The sequence below is a fragment of the Apis cerana genome, linkage group LG10, assembly GCF_029169275.1.
Source record: "Apis cerana isolate GH-2021 linkage group LG10, AcerK_1.0, whole genome shotgun sequence".
Classification (NCBI taxonomy): domain Eukaryota; kingdom Metazoa; phylum Arthropoda; class Insecta; order Hymenoptera; family Apidae; genus Apis; species Apis cerana.
This window is the reverse complement of record NC_083861.1, coordinates 8442947-8465655: the sequence shown is the minus strand read 5'-3', so window position 1 is coordinate 8465655 and position 22709 is coordinate 8442947. Positions and strand designations below refer to the sequence as shown.

At 45.2% G+C, this 22709-nt stretch overlaps 1 protein-coding gene across 8 annotated transcripts in view; it reads left to right on the top strand.

Annotated features, from left to right (window-relative positions):
• The window catches only part of LOC107993111 (ETS-like protein pointed), a 107482-nt gene that overhangs the window by 75005 nt on the left and 9768 nt on the right, over positions 1–22709 (top strand). For 7 of the 8 annotated variants that reach the window (XM_017049336.3, XM_062080106.1, XM_017049335.3 and 4 more), the window contains 3 exons: positions 3197–3313; positions 9223–9426; positions 12537–12809. In XM_017049336.3, the coding sequence (XP_016904825.1) occupies positions 3197–3313; positions 9223–9426; positions 12537–12809 (594 nt within the window). The remainder of the gene's footprint in view (positions 1–3196; positions 3314–9222; positions 9427–12536; positions 12810–22709) is intronic. The other variant, XM_062080108.1, reaches the window with a different exon arrangement.

Here is a 22709-nt window from a genome sequence, read left to right as displayed (position 1 = left end):
ATTATTTCTATCGCGCGTCAAATTCGCGAGAACCATTTAAGGTGAACATGCGAAACGAACGAGCCGTGTTCCCTAGCCAACCTCGACGACGAGAAACGACGACGACGACGACGACGACGATACTTTGTACGTTCGTTACCGCGCGCCGTATGCAAATTTGCGGCGCGTACGTGTTCGTGCGTGGCTGGCACGCACACGCGCGCCCCACCGCGTGTGCGTACCTGTCCGCGTAGAGACAAAGGTGCTTATGGGAGACTTACCGTGCCTGCACGCCATACATACTTAATGGACTTTCGGCGGTACGCCGTTGGAAGAGCTTATACCCATGCAAATCCAGCTGTGCAGATATCCCCGAGGAAACGCGATTTTTATCGCGACGCGCCATCCTAAGTTCCTCGACGCCGTAACCTTCGCTTTCGTCCACTTCTTCTCTTCCTTTTTCCCCCTTCCTGCTTTTTTCTTTCTCGTTCCACGGTTTGGACGGATCGAGGGACACTTATCGTTTCGGTTTAAATTGGACGAGGTTTTGGAAGAATGGTTTTTGGGGGGAGGGAGGGAGGGAGTTGGACTGTTGGACGAGAATAATTTCTGTTTATCGAAAACGGAAGAAACGTAAGCGAGGCCTTTGATAAGATACAGTGGTTGGCGGGTATGAAAACATAACCAGTGGCCTGGTAACACACGCGACCACAGGTCTTTTGCTTTCTCCAGATAAAAAGATACGCTTCCCGTGTTGAGTATGTATATGTATACGATCGTTGCAATGGAGGATTTAACGGGGTCGTTATAGTTTAGATCGAGTAGTGTTTCTTCAAACCTATTATATCACTAATAGCTATGAAGTCACGGTCTAATCTAGGATCTTGATCTTTTCACCCTCGAACGAGAACTGTAACAAAAGAGAAAATTATGCATAATACTTCGTTTATCCTGACCAACATTGTTGTTCAACTAATTGCTCGTGATGTACTGCTTAATCCCGACCCGTGACACTTGCAAATATAAAATCGCGCAAACGCTCGATTTCAAACGATGGGCGAATCATCTCATTTTCGTTGTCGATTCGGAACATTTCCAAAAATACCTCGATCGTTAAGGAAAAAAGAAAGAAAGAAACGGGCTAACAAATTTCCATGTTAAGCAGACCAGGGTGCAATTATCGATATCAATCTACGCCTTCCTCGTGAAACAACTTCTTCAACTTCTTCCAAACGCGCTGCTAATTGGAATTGCTAAAGAGAAGAAACAAAGGATCGTCCAAAATCCATTTCACGAATTCCAAAAGCTGTAATTCCAGGAGAAGGAATGGTACGTGGAACCAGAAAAGAAGAAAAAGTCCAATTATATTCAGAAGAATAGAGTACATCGCAAAGAGGAAGAGAAGCTCTATCTTGTACGCTATAGAGCAAGAATTTCTTCGATTTCCAATAAAACAATTGGAACTCGACAACAAAAAGAAAGAAACTCGTCGAAATCCACAACTATATTCCGAACAAAGAATTTCTTCTTCGACTTGCAAAAATTGGAACTCGACGATAAAAAAAGAAACTCTTCGAAATCCAAAAATCTATTTATACTCCGAACATAGAATAATCCGTCGTAAAGAGCAAGAATTTCTTTTTCAACTTGCAAAAATTGGAACTCGACGGTAAAAAAAGAAACTCTTCGAAATCCAAAAATCTATTTATATTCCGAACACCGAATAATTCTTCATTGTGAAGAGCAAGAATTTCTTCTTCGACTTGCAAAAATTGGAACTCGACGATAAAAAAAGAAACTCTTCGAAATTCAAAACTATATTTCGAACAAAGAATAATAACTCGTTGAAATCCAAAATTATATTCCGAACAAAGAAATCTCGATGAAGAGCAAGAATTTCTTCTTCAACTTGCAAAAATTGGAACTCGACGATAAAAAAGAAACTCGTCGAAACCGAAAACTGTATTCCGAACAAAGAATAATTCATCTCAGTGAAGAATTTCTTCTTCAACTTGCAAAAATTGGAACTCGACGATAAAAAAGAAACTCGTCGAAACCGAAAACTGTATTCCGAACAAAGAATAATTCATCTCAGTGAAGAGCAAGAATTTCTTCTTCAACTTGCAAAAATTGGAACTCGACGATAAAAAAAGAAACTCTTCGAAATCCAAAAATCTATTTATATACCGAACACAGAATAATAATCCATCGTCGTGAAGAATTTCTTCAACTTCCAAAAAAAAAACGTTAATTGGAATCCAGCAACGAAAAGGACAAAGGACAAAATTCCATTCGACGAATTCCAAAAGCCTATTATATTCCAGGACAAAGAATAATACATCGCGGAGAAGAAGAGAGGGGAAGAAGACTATAAGGAGTCGAAGGACAATCTCGTCGAATCCAGGAAAAATTTCAAAAATTCCGCGCTACATCGAGGACAAAGAGTAACACGCATCACGAAAGAAGAAGAAGAAGAAGAAGAAGAAGAGGAGCATCGCGCCATAAGGCGTACGCCGAGTTGTGCGCGGCATAGAGCAAGCGTACCTACAACGACGATGCACCTGCACCTGCCCGCCAGTTGCACCCCTCTTTACGACGATGCTATCTAGGATGGTGTGCATGCCCCCCTCGCCTCTGCTCGCTTTCGCTGCTCCTGCCGCCGCCGCCGCCGCGACACCTGACGCACTCCTCCTCCGTGTACACGCGCCACTCTCTCTCTCTCTCCGCGCGCGTGCACGCCGCTTTGTGAGAAGTACCATTAACCTGGCTTCTCACACATCCACCGATTCTCCCAACTCTGTCTCTCTCTTCCTTCGAGCAACCACCTACTGATTTTGACAGAGAATGTCGCTGGTTCCTCGAATGCGCGCCTCTGTTCACGAGATCACGAGGATTTTCGAGCTGGTTACGGATATTTTTTGGGGAATAGGATATTAATACGTTACATATTTCGAGTTTTTGGGACTCTTTTAGACTTTTTTTAAGGGATTTTTAAGGGAGGTTGATAGGATTTCTTTTTAATTACGAGATTGGAGATTGTAATCTCCAACCGCAAATCTGAATAATTCTACTACTCTTTTTTTCGAATTTTTCGATAACGAACCCCTTTGTGGAAGGGGTGTAGGTGTAGGAGAAGCTAAGAAATGAGAATTTTCGAATAAATCGAAGCTTAAATTGAGAGATTTGATTAATCGAGGGATGTGTCATCGCGTTTCAGATATACCGGCACAAGTGCCGCCGTTAACACCTGGGACCAACAAGAAGATGACCGAGGCCCTGGAGGCCTCTTTCGCCTCCTGGGAGAAGGAACGAGTCCGCCTCAACATAACCAAAGGTGAGTGCCGCCTTTTTTCCTTCTTTCTTCTCTCGATATATCCCAATCTCGCGGAAAACATTCCTTCTTTCTTTTTTTCTTTCCTTTTTTTCTCTCTCTTTTTTGTTCCCTTCTCTTTATGCACGTTTCATGGCGTACAGGTTTCTCGACGATTTCTAATTATCCTCTCATTGCCGCGACACGGCGATCTTTGACGGTTTCGTCTGGAAAAACATATTTTCTTCTTTACATATCGATTTATCGATTGCTTGGTTCGTTTATGCGTGAGTGATTTCTTCTTTTTTTCTCTTCTTCTTGTATCAATGATTTTTTTCTTTGTCAATATTTATAGATCGATATTATAAAGTAAAACAGAGATGCTTAAATTGTCTTTTAATGACAAATAAATCGAACGTTAAATCACCATTCAAATGCAATTACTTAATCAAAAATGAGAAACATTATCGATCTCGTTTTTGCAGATAGATACTTATTCTTGCCCGCATAATCAGCCAAGGTTTTAACTGACGTAACAACCATGCATTTTCTCCGTCTCGCTTCAAAAATGGTGCATACATTCTACAACGCAATTTCGAAATTCAAAATTCCAAAAATCAGAGCATCGAGCATTGTTGTCCCGTTGAAAAAGCAACCAAATTAAAAACCTATATAGTATCGCTTCGATCAGTTATCACTAAAATTGCTCGAACTAACAAATTTATTCACGGATCGTTGAACGATAAATCATCGAGGTGACTTTGTTATCCTCGAAAATGCAGAAAAAGGAAGAAACGAAGGAGAAGAGAAAAGGAGAGAAAAACGAAGAAGACCGGGTTCTCGTCTCGTTGCACAATCGGTCACGGTCAGGCGCGGGCGGGTGAAATTTGTCGAAAAATCGTGGCGGGCCGCTCGTGGCCCTTTCGAAAGCGGGGGGCGGAGGGGAGCAGGGGGGGCTGGTGCGTGCACCGCGTCGATGCGTGCGTGCGTGCGTGTGTATACGCGATGTGATGCGATGTGCGACGAGGCGGCGATGTGCAAGAATTGTGAATGTGATGTTGATGGTTCTGATGGGGAGCCGATGCCACACATCCGGTATGCGCATTCAGAGCCACGCGGGTGTGACGTTACTTCCGGTCTACATGCCCCGGGTTCGTACCCTCCAGTCAGATCACCTACAGTCTCTGACCTCCGTGAACCATCAACCACTCGCGCCGATCCACTTTCGGAGACCTTTCTTCCTCTCTTTTTTCTTTTCTCCTTCTGATCGATCTTTCCCTTCATTCACTCGAGACGATCGAATTTATGGGCCCTCTTATCGGGGGAGTTAGTTAGTTGGGATATTTTGCAATGTCGGGTTTTTTGGAAAGCGACTCGTACTACGAGTAAATCGGAGGCGAAACGATACGAAAATTATTTTTGGGCCGTTTATCTTATCTTTCGTTAATTGATAGATTTAAGGGATTTTTCGATCGGTCGGGATACGTGGCTCGGATCAAGTTCGATCCACTTCTCGATACAGCGCGTGCTACGAACGGTGGACGGAGAGAGGAGAGAGGCGCCGCACCTGCTGCAACGAGACACGGCGTGCATTCGCGATCGCGTTTCTAGACGTCACGAGCGCCCCACTACCACCACCACCGACGCACACGTTCCTATGATTTATTCAGAATTTGCCTTTCTTATGAATAATAAGCGCCGCCAAGGATGCAGTATCCTTTTTGTCGAATCGTCGTGGTCGCGTCAGAATGTCTCATCGGGAGTAAACGAGTCCCCTCCCTTGCGAAATTTCTTAAGGAGAAAAGAAAGAGGACGAATCTCTGAATAAAGTAATAAACGCGTGATATTCGAGAGAATTGAAAAAAGGGAAGGAAAGAGACCGATCGGAGATAACGCGCTGTAATGACGATAGAAAGAAATGGCGTCAGATGGCGTCTAATTAGAAACGTTGGTCGTAATGCTCTCGTAATCTGGCATCTCGTCGATCTGCCACTGAGATCCATAGAAATGAAACGAAAAGAAAAAAGGAAGGGAAAAAAGAGGGGGGAGAGAGAGAGAAATTGGCATCCACCTGTCCACCTGTGAGAGGCCGGTGAAATTTATCACTGGAGGGCAGGTACGTCGTATCGTAGGTAAACCGGCCTACGGGTCTCGCACAGGCGGCGGACGGTTTCCTAAACCAACCGACCGAAATCACGGTCGGTGTTTCTCGATTATCGTCGAGACAGCTTCGAGCGTGACACCTGCGCTTCGATTATCTCCTTTTCGTTTACAAAATTCGCTATCCTCCCCCTAAGATCATAAACGATCTTAATCGTTTCAATTCTCTTAACCACCTTTCCTTTAAAAAATCTTGGACCCACTGAGAGATCCACTTAAATTATACAATTGTATCGTTGATATTCGGCGCTCTCCGAACCCGAGGCTCGGCATCCAGGTGCTCGAGGCATCCAATCGTCGTTCGGGGATGAGAAATCAAAGGTGCAAGCGACGCGTAACGAGGGAGGAGGAGCGAAGAAGAAACGATCGGGTGTCGGATGGCCGTATCGAAATCCTCGCCGCTACGTGACTCGCGAGTGTAAGTCCGTTTTTATGAATGGGGCGGCAGTGATCCCCGGCGGGCACGAAGGACGTTCGTGGAAAACGGATTGGTGGCGCGCACGGATCGGGACCAGGGATCGGCGATAATACATAAATAGTGGAAAAGGTGAGAGAGAGCAAAGAGTGGACTCCGCGCGAGTGTCTAACGGCGCACCGCACGATCAAAGAGGACGCCGCCGATATTTGAGGATCGCGCCGATGTTTGCCCAACTTATTCCTTGTCACCGCTGTTAACACAATTCTCTCTGCCGACACTCGTCTCCCCCGTATACTTTCCACGATTACTCCGTTTCTTTCGCTTTTAAAACGCCTTTCCAACGTGTAAACCGCTTTTTTCACACAGAGAAAGAGAGAAGATTTTGGAACAATTTTGGAAGGCTTCACCTTTGGAGGACTGGAATACGTCTATTGGATGTAAAATTCTTTCAAGAATCATCCCTTCGATCATCTCCTCTCCCCGATTCTAATTGCGTCGATGTAATTTTCACGATCCGTCACGATTCGAGAGTTAAATTTTCGATTCTTCAACGTACAAATTTACAAATATTCATATTCGTCCTCCATTAAAAAAAGAAACTTTAAGAACTTTTCTTCCTCGTCCCTATCCATTGAGTAATATCGTCCTCCGTTAAAGAAAACTTTGACCACCTCCTTTTTCCCTCCTCTCTTTCCCGCCTATAATTACATCGTATTTACATCGATACAACTCTCGATAAAATATCAAGCTATTTTCGATTCCTCGATGATTCCTCCTGAATATCCGATAAAAATATTCGTTTCCATTAAAGAAATCATTAAGATGCAGCTTTCTTCTCTCCTCTCGGTCCTCTAATCCGTCGTGAATTACGCGTCGTAATCGCGTTGGATATAATTTTCGGTTGGATAGGAGTAATAGGCGTGCGGAAAAACGGCGCGTCGCCAAGATATTGGAGCGCGAGGGTAGAAGCGATTACGGAGCATTGGTGTCGCGACGTGGCGAGACGCGCAGAGGATCTCGGCCGCCTCTCGTCCGGCTTTTAATCGAGCGCACCGCAATAGGCTAATCTAGGCAATTAGTTTCCTACGACGTAATCGGCCGGTAGATAAGGTGAAACAGCGGGTGGGAGTTAAAAGTCCTGTATTACATTAGATCATTCTTCGTGCATTATCATCGCCCGGAGAGAGGAATATGCAGATCGCGACGCCGCCGGTTACGAGATTATCGGCGAGACGAGAATTGCGAGAAAAAATAGTTGCCTCTACCAGTCCATTCTTGCTTCAAAACGGTGTGATAGGAGGAGTGTTATATCTCCGTGGAGCGGAGAAACTTTTCGTTTCTTCGTCCCCTTTATGTACGATTGCTTAATTACCGAGTTTTGATGTCGTATGTAAAAGCGTTTTGTCGTCGGTTTTCTCTTTCTTTCTTTCTTTTTTTAATTTTATAATACGGAACAAGAAGTTTTTTTTTTTCATTTTCTCTCCTCGTTCCCAGCCGCGATTACTTAATGAATACCCGTGATTTTGAGATCGTATCTTAATGTGTATATATATATATATATAGAGTGTTCAGATTATTATTAGGCAATTGTGTTCCGTTTCGAACGACTTTCGTTTCAAGTAGGAGAATTAAAAATTAAGGGAATATTTCGAATAAATCTTGCGTTACTTGAAAATATTTGTAAGAGCAATTTCATCGTCCAATAACTATCGATGTACTCAAGAATGAAATTCTCTGGATATCGTCGAGTCGAAATGACTCTCAAGGATATGGAAAGATCAACAATTGTTACTATTACTATTCTTTCCTCCCTAAAATAAGAGAAGTTGAAAAAATAAAAATAAATGAAAGAGGAATATTATCGATTCCACGTGTTCGAGATCAAAAAAGAAAAAAAAGAAAATAAAGAAAGTGAAAGTATCATCGCGGAGGGCAACAGGCAACAGTGGATTCGCGTTTGCGCACGTTTCGACGAATTCTTATGGCGCACGAGGCGAAGAGAAAGAGAGGAAGAAGGCCTCGCGTTAGGGGAGTTCGTCGTAATTTCTGTTTGCATTATGAGCCGAACTGTACTTTTACGCGTGGAAGATACCGCGAAACAATGCAAGACACGCGTGCAAATATGGGCGCGCACCTCAAATGGGACATTCCAATGTTTCTCGGTATTGCTTCTACCAAAGATGGCCGGGCCCGAGCACCGATCATGTCGTCAACCCGACGCGATATCTCTCTCTCTCGTCTTCGAAAAGCCTTTGTCTCGCCTCGTAATCTTTCCTCTCGTGCCCCACTATTTTTCTTCTCTTCTCTTCTTTTCCTTTCTTTTTTTCCCTCCTCGCTTCGTTAAAATCGTTAACCCATTCTCAACCCTATTGCATTTACGATCTACCGATCTATAAGTGGATTTCGTTGATGGAATAGAATCCCGAAGAAAAAGTTTCGCACTTGCTTCTCTGAAAGTTTTGTTGTCGGGGATACAACCGATTGATTTATCCGATCCGTGATTTCTTTTTTCGAAATTGTATTAGAAACAATTTCTATCGTATTGAGCGGACATTTTGAAAATTTAAATTTCGAATTTTTCCAAGTAACAATTAAAACAATTTAACGCGTTAAAATGTTAGATATATGTATATTTTTCACTTTCGATAAACTAACCAGAGTTAAGCAATAAGATATTCCATCGTAACTTGCATACAAATGAACGATAACGATTTTATTATAATAATTAAAGAAAAAAAAGAGGAAAAATTATCATGAAAGATGTGAACATTAAAACCGGTCGTTCCATTAGAATAGATATCGATCGTTTCCTGTTTGAAAGCATTGAAAAAAAACGTGATTAGTCACCGGGTTTTAAATAATCGACGATAATAAAATTACTTTTTATTCGACGAAATTTAACGAATTTATCACTTATCGGCCGTGAATTGATTTCGACCCGATCTCATCGATGTATATATAGTTTATGGTGGCGATATATATATATATCTCTCTCCAGATATCGATCGTAGAGATTGTCGATACAATTGGAATAATTCACAATTCAAAAATTCCTTTCTCTCTCTCTCTCTCTCTCCATATGAATATGGATGAAATTCCTAATCGATTAGTGGATATATTACGCATCGACTTTGATAAATTAATAAAACGGGCGTGGCGTGTCAATGTTACTCAATCATTATTTAATACTCGTTAGAGAAACTCTCCAACGATATCTCCCTTATTTCCAATCCGCGTCCAATTCTCACGACAATCGCCCGATCCTGTCCGTGCAATTTTTTCGAATGGATAAAAATATCCCAAGACGCATACACGGCCGAATACAAGGAGATTAACCCGAAGAATTACGTTTCAGATCCGAGGCAATGGTCGGAAGCAGCTGTCGCTCACTGGTTGCACTGGGCCATCGGTGAGTTCTCCCTCGCGGGTGTAGCGATACAACCCTGGCAGAACATGACCGGGAAACAGATTTGCGCCATGGGGAAGGAATCCTTTCTGGCACGTGCTCCGGCCTTCATGGGCGATATCCTGTGGGAACACCTCGAGATACTTCAAAAAGGTACGTCACTTTTCCCCCTCCTCTCCACAGAAAATCTACGCGCAACATTCGAGTTATCGAAACGCGAGAGAGAGAGAGAGATTTCATCGCGAAGAACGTCGTCCCCTCCCAGAAACAGAGAAGAGGAGAAGCTCTCCGACCGAAAGCGCAGAGGAGAGTTTCTTCCTGGAGGATCGTCCCTCGGATAGAAAATGCTGGATTTCATTTCGTCGATCTCCCTCCCGGTGATAATATCGTCTCTTCCCAGAGAAAAAGTTTGCACCCCCGATATACGCGTAGGATATCGTAGGAGGGGGTCGATTTTTATCAGAGATTGGCGAGGAATGGAGGGAGGAGCAGGTTGTTACGGAAGAATCGGTTTTCCTATATCCATGGGGGGAGGGGGGAGCCGTCCCATAGTCCGGTGGACAAGAATACAGATCGAATTGCCGTGAAATCGCAATGTCACGGCACAGGTAGCGGGCACAGGTACACACGTAGGGAGGAAGGAAGGGGGAGATTGACCGGGGATGAAGGGGAGAGGAGGAGGGGAACAATGACGAGGAGGCGAGACGAGAGCGTATATCCTCTTTTCTCTATGTACGTTCGGTGTGTTTTCGAAGCGTTGAATCGGCACTTTTTATTATTTGGGACGAAGGAGAGAATGGGAGGGAAAAAAGAGACGCGCGGCATAGAAACTCCCGTTCCGGATATCCTGTGCCCGCCAGAATGCTCCCGTGCCATTGCCTCGGCCACTTAGGTGGTTTTCGGACCGCTCGTACGCGCCACGCATGTGTGCGTGTCAAAGCCTCGCGCATGCAACCACTCGTGTTTCGATATTACGAGATAGAGCGGCAGCATTCTTCGCGACGGGTCGTGGCACGAGGATAATGCTTGCACCTTTTTCTATGCGCGTTCCTCCTTTTCCTTTCTTTCCTTCGTGAGGACGTCCTCCGCACAAAGGTGCCCCGCTTTCGAAATCTATCCTCGATCGATCGAAATTTTTCCATTATTCCATCTTTTTCTCATCGGCGAGGGTGGATCGCGCAGGGTGGACGAGGAGGGAAATTTTGCGCGAAGGAGATGACACCTTTCGGAGACGGAGAGGAACGGTCCTCGACGATATTCGAAAACTGAACGAGATCGGGGATTTTTTAATCCAGCCAATGCTCGTGCGTAATTGGAACAATCGATGAATCGGGTCGAGCGTGAAACCAAGTTTCTCCGGTTTCTCCCTTTCTCCCACGATCTCCCGCGATCGATCTCGATTATCCGTTCGTATCGTGTATCGAGGGCAGTTTCCTTGGAACTTGTACATCTTCGGCGTTGCGGACAGGAAGGAGGAGGGACGCGAAGAAGGGTGAGAGAGAGAGAGAGGCCAAGGTATGAAAATGATTCCCGGGCAGGAAGCGGAGGTTCACCCATGATTTAATTCCCCGTTAAGTAAAATCCCGTACTTCCTGATCGATTATTCGTGTCGTCAGATCGGCGTGGAAATCGCGATTCGATCGAGTCAGAGCCCGATTAGACACGACGAATTTCAGATCTTCATCCGAGACGTTTCTTCTTCTTTTTTTTTTCATTATCATTATTGTCCTTCTGTCTTCTCATCGCGTGATCAATTAATTATGGACTCGACAGGCTCTGGAGGAGAGGAGGATCGTGTATCATTTTTTTCTTTCGATTAGCGTAAATAAATAATAAATAATAATACGTTATTGTGCGTGATTCTAAATATAAAAGAGAGAGAGAGAGAGAGAGAGAGGAGGGGGAAAAAAGAATAAACTGATACAGATATCTCGGTTATCGGGAAACAATGAGCAAAGGCTCCGTAACGAAACGAGCCAGGATAATTATTTCAGATAAGAGTGTGCATCATAGAGCAGATACGCTCGATATAAAAAAGAGAGAGAGAGAGAGAGAAAGTTAGTAACAAAGTAGCGCGTAATAATCTACATGGAACGAAATCACATTTCGAGAATCAAATATATACGTACACACACACATATATATACATATTTTTATCGGGATTCTTTCATACAACGGCGCAACAATGGAAGAAGGCTCGTGACCCGCGACCAATCGCTGCTACCAACCGCGTGTGTTGGTGCACGCGTGTAGACGCGACATAGCGTGGGTAATCGCTTTGATTCCGCGAACGAGAACGGATATTAGGAAATATCTCTGCCGTGAAAAAAAAAAGGAAGGAAGAAAGAAGAAGAAAAAAGGAAAAAAAAAAGGTAGAAACTAAAAAGCCGCATCCTCCACGATTCACGTTTTATACGCGATATCGAGTCATGCAGGCGAAACCCCGCGCAATCGTCCCCCATTTTCTGTCGTTTCGCCGACTTTTGCGCAACCTTGGATTTCCTTTTCTTCCCTCCCCCCCTCCCTCCAGATTTCTCTTCTCTCCGGAAGGAAAGAAATTCGAGGCTACGTTGTGTCGTTCTCCTCGAAGACAGGTCGACTCTATCGAAACTTTCGTCTCTCTTCTTTCGCCTCGAAGAACACGGGAGAAACTTGGAGAGGATGTTTGGTGGAAGAAATTTGGATGAAAAGTTGGGGGAGGGGGTTGAAGGCGTCCCTCGGAAATTGGTTTCGATGAATCACACGGGGAACGGCAATCCTCTCCTTCGCAATAATGGGCGTAATAAGAACGAAGCACGGGTAAGATCGCTGGTCACGATTATGTTCGCGGCGCTCTTGTAAGCCGGAATGGTAAAAAGCAAAGGGAGGGAGCCGAGCGAGGCTTTGCACGCGCGGCTAACGCCGCCTCGCTGTAATTGACTTAATGACACGGAATTCTATAACCGCGAGCATAAACGTTAATTACCCTAATGCTCGTCCCGCTTCGCCGCTACCTGTGTGTAAACAATCCTTCGAATTGGATCAAACGGTCGAAGAGTCGAAATTTATATTCGGTCGAAACTTTGCAATTATTTTTTACCAAAAAATCCCTCGCTCGATCCTTCCTTCGTTTCCATTTCCATCCGCCCCGATGTTTCGCGAAAGCGCGAGGGGGAAATTAAAACGGGATCGTTGCGCGAAGAAGGAGGGGTCGCCGATTATTAAAATAAAAGAGCGGAAAATGGTGGCAGAACTGAGGAAAGTTTGTTCCGTTTTCCATCCAGATGTCGACGCGGCGAAGGCCTCGCTGGAGAACGTGGCGGGCAACATGTACGAAAGCGTATGCGTGCCGGATTTAGGTGATTTCTTGGGATACCAGAGCGGCGGCGGCGGTGGTCACCAGGTCGCGACGCCGGAACACAAGAGTCCAGCGACGCCAGCGAGTTCCGCAACCTCGAACTCGTCGGGCCCGCAAAACGGCGGAAACCAAGCGGGGGCCCCGTTGCAACCACCTTCCGCCTCGGTCTCTCTGCCCTCGAGACAGTATCATAACGATGGTAAGTCTCTCTCTCTCTGTTTCTCTTTCTGTCTTTTCGTCTGTCCTCCGTTTCTCCTCCATAAAAATAGAACGAGCAAGCCTCTCTCTGTTTCTCTCTTTTCTGTCTGTCTCTATTTCGATCGGTATACGCGAGTGTACGTAAGTCGATTCGCGTGGATACGTGCGTGGATGTTGGGATTCATGGAACACTCGTTCCAAGGTATCGATCGATTAACGTTGAAAAAATGTTGGTTGTATCGTAAGATGTACAGATGTTCTCGTTGGACGCGAGGCGATAAATTAGAAAGAAGCAGGGGTTGAACAAGCTTCGTTTCCTTTGCCCCTCGATTCTCTGCCCGGCCCTGCGTTGCGTAAAACTGGCCCCGCCGATACGAACGTTGAAATTCCGTTGTCGTTGTCAGGTGTAGGCAGACGGTGCGACATTCGGTGTAAATCTCTTGCGTCAGCGTTTCCCAACCCTTCGGTCGATCCATCTTTCCCACCCAACTCCTTCCAAGCATAAATCTCGGGACGATTCTAAGAAACGAATCTTAACCGAACCTCTTACTTTACGTTCCACCGTGTATATGTCGATATATATTCGTTGCAACATTTGAAATTTGAAGGATCGATATCCTCGATCGATATCGGGGAACGAGACGCGGTATTTCAAGTTGGGAAACGCTGACCGGAGAAGACTTGCGGGAGCAAGTCCACCGTGCGACAAGCCGATTTATTTATTTGCCCGATTGCGGGCTAAGGAAAGCGTTGCGGAGGAGTTTCTCATTGTTACGTCAGGGTGGGTGATACCATCTCCCCGCGTTTGCACGTGTTGCCACAAGTCTCTCATTATCGTCGTTGCGTTCGCCTTCTCGTTTAATAGTCCTGGTGATCCTCGTTGCTCGCCGTGGAACGGCGGAGAGGGGAAGTGGATGGGCGAGCGACGATTTCACCCACCATTTTTCGCGATCCTCTTCGAAGAGGAGGAAGAAGAAGCTCATTAACCGAGACTCGCACCCGAAGCACGGGGCGAAGGGTTGCCGGATTGCGATATATTCGCGGTGCGCAATTCAAACCGACGTGATTCACCTTATTCTCCGCTGTTTTCATCGGCTCTCCACTCTTGGCGCAATTCATTCAGCCGAAGGACTTTGCCGTTCCACGGACGAACAATGGAAAAATTCGAGGGAGCAAATCGAGGCCTCGTTCATTCATTCGTCCACGATTTCTCGTCGCTTTTCCCATTTCTCTTCTTGCTAGTTGATCCTGGAAATTCCATCCTCCAATCGACTCGTTCGACTACTATTAACAATTAGATCGAAAATATGAGGATCGTTTCGATTCGAGTTTAAAAATTATTTCACTCGATTCTTTTAAATTTAATTTCGAAAAGTTGATCGTGGAAATTGAGTCCTCCAATCGACTCGTTCGATTATTATTAACAATTGGATCGAGAAAATATAAATATAAATATAATATCGCTTCGATTCGAGTTTAAAAATTATTCCACTCGATTCCCTTAAATTTAATTTCGTTCGATTCTGATAGAATAGCAATTAGATTGAAAATATGAGGATCGGTTCGATTCGAGTTTAAAAATTATTCCACTCGATTCCCTTAAATTTAATTTCGTTCGATTTTGATAGAATAGCAATTAGATCGAAAATATGAGGATCGCTTCGATTCGAATTTAAAAATTATTTCACTCGATTCCCTTAAATTTAATTTCGTTCGATTCTATTAGAATAGCAATTAGATCGAAAATATGAAGATCGCTTCGATTCGAAATTTTAAAAATTATTTCACTCGATTCCCTTAAATTTAATTTCGTTCGATTCTATTAGAATAGCAATTAGATCGAAAATATGAAGATCGCTTCGATTCGAAATTTTAAAAATTATTTCACTCGATTCTTTTAAATTTAAAAGTTGATCGTGGAAATTGGGTTCTCGAATCAACTCGTTCGATTACTATTAACAATTAGATCGAAAATATGAGGATCGGTTCGATTCGAGTTTAAAAATCATTCCACTGGATTCCCTTAAATTTAATTTCGAAAAGTCGATCGTGGAAATTGGGTCCTCGAATCGACTCGTCGATTACTAATTAGATCGAAAATAGATGATCGGTTCGATTCGAGTTTGAAAATTATTCCTCAAATTTGGTTTGGAAAAATTGGAGAAAATTGCGGGGAAGTTTGGGAAGGTTCGCGCGACACATGGATGACACGCGTGGAGGGGGATGGTGGAATAGAAGCGAGGAACACGGGAGAGCATTACGAGGCGAGCGTTCGTAGCGTAGGTAACAATTACCTAGCCGAGGGCCTTACGTCATTGCAGCAGTGACCGTGGGTGAACGAGGGAAAGTCGGGCCCTCTGCACGCTTCGCCGCGGACAATGGAGACGACGCCGGCCTCCGTTGCCTCTCTTCACATCCTCGCGTTCAGTCCAATAAAAAAATCCTCCTCCGCGCCAAAATCACTCCCATCCCAGTTTCAGACTTCGACCCAGCTCGATCAGACGCGGTGCCTCGTTTCGGAAAATCATCGTCAACCTACCGATATCGAAAATGAAAATCTTTCCCAGTAATCAAAGCTAATCGAAATTTTCTGTTGGTTGATCTTTTTCGAAAACGGAACTCGAAAAATGCTTTATCTCGCACAATATTTATCATCGTAAATTGCGCGCTTTGCCATATTTTATATATATTTTTGCATATCTCGCATATTTTGCATACAATAGCACTTCCTTGAACGCGCTTGCTCTTCGCTCTTACGGAAACTTTCTACTTTGTATCTTTTTTACACGCGTTTAAATATCGCATAAACGTCCGAAAATCGTAAAAAAATCATAAGCCTCTCCGGCTTCTCGAAGGATATCGTCGCGAGGGGGGCGAAGGACGGAAAGAAAAAAGTTCTCTCGACGAGATTAATTTTCATTCTTGCCGCGCGAAATCGGACAATTATCATATTCGCCGGCGATGATGATTCAGCGATCGGTGGAAGGTTGTGTAGGATTTGTTTGCTTTACAACGATCGAACGGACGATATAATAAACGGTCGGGATAAACGAGGACGAATTATGCGAGGATCCCTCGGGTGGAAAACGTTGGAGAACGTTTTGTGCATGAGGCAACGTAACGCATCGGTTCCATGAGGAGGAGGTCGAAAGCGAGGATGAGCGAGAGTCGAACCAAAGACCTCGAACAGCCGCGATACATAACGTAACACGGTGCTCCGGCAAGCAGAAATAATGAGTCTATTATACGGTCGCCTGTGTTGGTCGTCTTGCAACGACACGTTCTATACTTGCTGCACGCGCGTATCGCGATACAGTTCGCCAATCTCGACGGAGGAATTCGCGAAATCTCTCTATCCATTCCCCCTCCTCTCCTTTTTCTTTCTCATTACCCCTAATATAATCGTTGGAATCAATCTTATCTTGCCAATATCTCGCTTCGTTTAATCGGCGAAATTAATTCGTCGAGTGTTAACTCTTCGGTAGAAGAAAATAGCTAAGTTAATTCGTTACTCGAAACAGGAACGAGATTTGGAAAATTCTGTCGCGATATTTTCGAAATTGGATGGCGCAAAGGCGATGCAATTTTTGTTAACGCGATTCCGTCGAATCGAGAAATTCTTACTGATCCTGATTTCGATATCGATATCAGTGAAAGAAAAAACGAAAATAACGAAGAAGAAGAAGACATCTAACCGGATAAAACGATATTTCGAAATCCTGAAAGAATCCAAACACAATTTAACCGGTCAATTTCGATCCTCTGTCTTTCGATACCTCACCTACATTCGATTCCTGGAATATCGAGTCGAGTAAAAAAAAAAAAATTTCAACTTCGTAGACGCCTAAATTCGACTCGATCGACGAGATATTTTTCGAGGATAAGGTTTGACGATGATCGTTGGTCACGTATACGCGTCGCACGTGCACGAACACGGCGGCCGCTTGTGCATAAATTAAAAGCCGGTGTCGAATCCCGTGCGCGCAAAAGCGATTCCCTACGGTTTACTGACACCCGGCCAAAAAAGGTACGGCCATCGTGACGCCATTCGCTACGTTTATGGAAAGGTTAGTCAATCGTGCCGACCGGTACAATGATTATTTGTTAAGCAACCACCGCGTGATAACTAACCGAGACTGGCCACACGGCATTTTGATCGCTCCTTCCTCGTTTGTTTGCGTGTCCTCCTCCTCCTCCTCCTTTTTCTCTTCGTAGGTTTTTAACTTGTACTTTAAGCCGCACGTGTGGAGGAAACGAGGAGAGATCGACCGACCTCCCCCATCTGGGGAACGGGTCGAAGGGTTGCTCGATATTTGGGATATTGGATGTCACTGGAACGAGTCGGAAATGGAGTGGATTTCGATCGAAGCTCGTTTGAACGGCGAGAGGAGATCGATATCTTTCGAAAGAGAGGAAGATCTACACCGCGTGTAACGATTAGCTTTCCAAACGATTCCCTCCCGCATACGCAATTACCAGAGTTTCGCAAGGTTCCATACCGAATAACTAAATTATATCATATGTGTATATATATATATATATATATATATATTCCTTTACGTAACTCGTCAAAAATTATTATTTCAAAATTGTCAGTGGAACTCGAGTCAAAAGCAAAGCCAGAGTTCGACGAAGAATCGTTGCCTTTCTGAGAAAGAGGAAAAGTATGATACTTGCGTAATGCTTGCATAAAGTCGGGGTGTGACGAGATCGAAACGAGCATGCGCCACGATTGGAGAATTGTGCGCGAGGCCAACGTGGAACAAGCGTCTAGTCGGGGATGAAGCAAGTCCTGCGAAGTAGAGGGATGAAACGAAAAGGGAAAAAGGCGTGCAGGCAAGGGAGGGAAGGGGATGGATGATGATTGTTGGCGCAGGTTGTATTCATTCACTCGTTCATTCATAGTTCGTACACACCGCCTCGGGGGCCTACAAAGCCTCTGGCTCATTCAGAACTCACGACACGACCGCTGTGTATATGTATATGTTTTCTTTTTTTTTCGTCCCTTCTTCCTGTCCGTGTACGTTCGCCCTCGTCGTCCATCGTCGTCATCGTCCTCGTCCTCGTCCTCATCGTCGTCGTCGTCGTCGTCGTAGTAATTCTCTCCTTGCCTCGTGGTTTTCGTCCTCCTCCTGATCGTTGATTGGTGGCTCGTTTCAGAGAGGAGAGAAACGTGAATAGAGATGGATAGATATAGACATAGGAGAAGGGGGAGGGGGAAGATTGGAAGGGAGAAAGAGAGGAATAGAACGTGTGCGAGCTCACGTTACAACCGGAAGCCGAGGCAACAAGCGGTGAAAGGAGGGAGGGAGGAGTCCTACCCCAATATTCCGGGGAGCGAGATAGTTTTATAATGTCCTCGAGTGCTCCTCCCTTAATGCACCCTTAAATGCAGCCTCTCTCGAGCCGGGCTCCCTTCGTATGCGTGCGTGTCACGGGTATTGTTGCTCACTTCGAGAGCGTTCGAAATCGAACAGATGCGAGGAGGAAGGGAGAGGAAACTTGTAAGATCTTGTACGACCGCTTTTAGAGGCGAGTACGTTACGATACGAGCCTCCATTATGACCAGGTATTATCGATGCCTCCACGATTTCTTTTCTTTTTCTTTTTTTCCCCCTCCTCCTCCTTCTTCTTCTTCTTCTGCAAGTATTCCCATTTTAAAAATTTCCACCAATCGGTCTCCTCGATCCAATCTCCAATTTCTCTTGATCCTGAAAGATAGAGTTTTCTAAATACCAAAAAGAGTGTTCGATCCGTTATTTCTATCTCTATTTTCAAATCTTCCGACAATCTACTAACTTTCGTTAATCTTGGATCGAAGCTTCTTTTCAAACGAATCAGTTGCTCGAGAAACAATTGCAGCCAGAGATCGGCTGGCAAACCCTCGGTTCTTGGAGGGAAAGACGGAGGAAAGTGGGGGAGGATGGAGAAAAGGACGGAAGGGAGAAACGAAGGCAAACGCGAGAACGGAACAGAAGCGGGAACTGGCGCACGAACGGTAAAATCGTGCGGAGAAACGAAGGCACAAGGCGCATCGAACTCTCGTGTCCTTATTGTGCGATGCTCGTAAGTCCCATTACTATTGCCGGCGGACTATACGAGAAGCGAGAGGCACGAGGCGTAGGGGAGTGAGCGCTTCCGGTCCCCTCTGCATCACGTGCGAGCCCGCCGAACAGAGAAACCCCCGTTTGCCTCGCCTCTCTTAGCATCCGGTCTCTCTGCGCCTCCCCAGCCAGCCCCCTCTCAAAAATAGGCTAGGCCCTTCGAGTTGCGACCTCGTGTTATAACCGTATGTATCACCACGCGTCGTCGCCTCTCCGTCTATCGCTTCTTCTTTTCCTCTTTTCTTTTTCCATCTTCTTAAATATTTCCCTTATTTTATTATTTTACGTAAAATAAAAATAGCGCCAGTTATCATACATATATATATATATGAAATATATTGTTCAGAGTTGACGTAGAGGATGAGCTGATAATAATTTTTCACTTTTTTCGAATTTCAATTGAAAAGTAATTTTTCTTTATTTCTTAAATGTATTTTTTGCCCTTTAATGAGAGAGGAGTAGGAGGAATTATGGTTTGCGATGGAAATGATAGTTTTTTTTTTTTTTAATTCTTGAAATTGAAACGTATGTGCGATGAACATGTTACTTGGTAAATTTTCATATTGAACAGTTTGCAGTTTGTTGGTAAATTTAATGAAAACGTTTATCTTTCGATCAGTTGAGGATGTTGTTAAAGTATGGACGAAAGACTCGACATACCGAGAAAAATATTCGGAAACATTTCGATGTTATCTTTAATCCTGTGTATCCAATATTTCAAACGAAATTACACGACTCACGTTGTTATAAGTTGTTGAATTCGGCTTTCCCGGGTGGTTTTCGCGGAAATGACGAGAGTGTTAAGCGTAGAATTAAAATTCAATTAGTCGCGCAACGTAAACAGAGGCGCGGTTCGAGCGAGAAACGAGATTCCTCGTTGAAACTACGTAGATTGAGAATCGCGTAGATGGATGTTCCCGTAATACGCGACATCGCTAAAATCGCACCTTAACAATTATATACATGCATTCGCCTTTGTTAACCAACGTAAATACACTTGCACATATCATCACGATCATTACAATAATTGGGCCTCCAAGTTTACGATACCTCCACCAGCCGCCCTTTAAAAGTGGACCCAATTCCATCCAATTCACGGCTCTCGTCATTTCTAATTTACGTTTGCCCATAAACGAAGGCACGCGGTTAATGGTCGTACCATTGAAGCTACATAATACATAAGCGTGGAACCATTCATCCCGTAACGCTTTCCCGTAAACGGACCAATTCCGAGCATATATATCGAACCACAAGTGACTCAACGCTATAATAATGAATCGACACGCTTCTCGAGATTAAACCAGAAATCCATCTTCCAAAACGTGTATCGATTTTCCGATCCGCTTGCTCTTATCTCGCTCGCTCGCTCGCTCCTCCTCTCGACGAGTCTCGTCGATCTTGCGCCTTGAACCCACCTCCGCTACCTCGAGCTTCCAAATGATACGTAATCGCGGAAAATCCGTCAAGCTACATTCCCAATCGCGCAGAAAATATCGTTTCGGTGGCCAGCAGGTGGTTGAAGCTTCGAGGGGGCGTTTGTGAACCCCTCCCGACCGCTATCCCCACCACGGCTCCCCGTCTCCCCACCACGGATTCTGTGTTTATCCCCCACCAGCGCGCCATCTCCCCCACCAACGGGCCGTTCCGTGTGTAGCAACGAGCGGCAATGTGGCGGCGAACGAAAACGCAGTACGCAGCTGGTTGAATCGCATCTCGCCGTGGGGCAGGGAGGGGGTAAGGTTCGCGCGTGGCGGGGCGGAGGGTAGGGCGGGAGGGGAAGGGACGGAAGGGAGGTCGGTGCAGAGAACCGGAGAGAGCGGAAACGGTGCGGCGCTTCGTCACAGTGACACGCGCGCTCACGTCAAGTGGAGAGTGCACGCGAGAAGGAAGGCAGGCATAGGCTCTCTTCTACGATTCGCGATTCGCGCCTCTTCTTCTTCCTCCGATACTTTTGTCCTGTTGTGTTGTTTAACAAAAAAGAAGAAAAAAAGAAGAAATCGCGATCGTTTCTTCCTCCCCCCTCCCCTCCCTCCCTTTTCGTTCCTGCTGGTGTTCGGTGCTCGAGTTTCCGCGAACCGGTGTAATTTTTTTCTTTTTCTTTGTTCAAAGAGGACTCTCGAGAGAGTATTCTCAGGTGTTAGCACAACTTTTAGTTCTCCCTACCTGTGTGTGGATAATACATAGTGGCGAAGAAGATTTTTCGGTGTTCTCGAAAAGCGGAACGGGTGATTTCGACTCGATTGGGAGTTTTGGATCCGGATAGAGAAGAGAAAAGAAGGGGGTTCGTCCCTCGAGGGTGGCTGCTTCCATCCCGTTGGCACACCTGTTGCGCGAATCGCCGCTGTAGTATTCCGTGCCGGGAATACTTGCCGCCGATCTACGGATAAATCTTTCTGTGCGCTCTGTTTCTCCGCTCTGTTTTCCGAGTGTTTTGAAAGGAAAAAGGAAAAAGTGCGAACCGCAACGATCGATATTTAGAGACAGAGACTCTGTGTCAAAGTGATCCCAAATTCTCCTATTACGATTCTGTGATACCTCTTCCCCTTCCCCCTCCCCCGTGGTGGATAAACAACTATCTCAGTGTCGAACTTGGTTGAATATATCATCGATGATTCCATTTCTTCGTGAAAAGTGCGTTCTACGAAGGATACCACCTTAGGTGTACCTTACTCGCGACCAATTTCATACTCAAAAAACAAGTGAAATATATACACCTATATATATATATCTCTCTCTCTAAATATATCCATAAATACGCAAAGAAAGAACCCCCTCCAGAAACGCACCACGGATTACATTAATAGCTATGCGAATCGCGAAGGTGCAACGTTTATTATCCCGCGAAACCAGCACCACGAACCAGCGATTCTCATGCTCGTCCTGAAATCCTGATCGTTCCTCTCTCTCCCTCTCTCTCCCCGTATCCATTCCTCCTTCCGTGACCTATCGACACGGCGGGCGACGGCGAGGGAAGCGGTTGCACGAATGCGCGCGTGCATCGGCGCGAGTAGGCGCGAAGCAGCAGCAGAAGAAACGGGCGAAGAGGGATCATCATCAGAGGGGCGTCACGGCGGGCGTCGCGGGCGTCGAGACGTCGCGGCCTTCGGGGCTGGCGCCGGCCATAATAGTCGGCACGTACGGGAACCATTCGGATCATCTACTCGGTCAGACGACGAGTAGCGGCCCCGCTGCGTCTTCGGAGATGGTGCTCCACATGCTTGACACGCTGATGACAGGCCACGAACCGTTCTACGCCGACTACCCCTCTTACCAGGAGACCGACCCCCTCACGCATCCTCACCACCAGCATCCGCATCAGCACGCGATCGCGAGGAACACCGGCATGCCGCCGGTCACCTTAGACGCGACTACTCATACGCCAGGTACAAGCAGCGATCTCTTCCACCATTGGAACCAGGTTTTTTCGGTTTTTGCTAGCGGCGTAGTTTGAAAGGCTTGCGCACGCTTTGGTTCGTTATCCTATTCCCCACGATTTGGGGCGATTTTGAGGAAGGTGTTTTGAGAAAGGAGGGTTCTGTAAATTGGGACACGCGTTAATTAAGATACTGATAAATGGTGCAATTTCGAGAAAATGGATTCTCCTGGATTCTCCTCTTTCAGACGTATAAGGATTCGGATAAAGTGGTTACTTTTGATAATATATATTGCTGTTCGAAAAGAATGATCATGCACGATGGACGATATTGCATTTCGAGGGATAATGGGCAACTTTTTCTCGATGCCGTCGAAATTTCATTCATTTGTAGATTGTAATTCGACGAGGAATATCTTTTCTA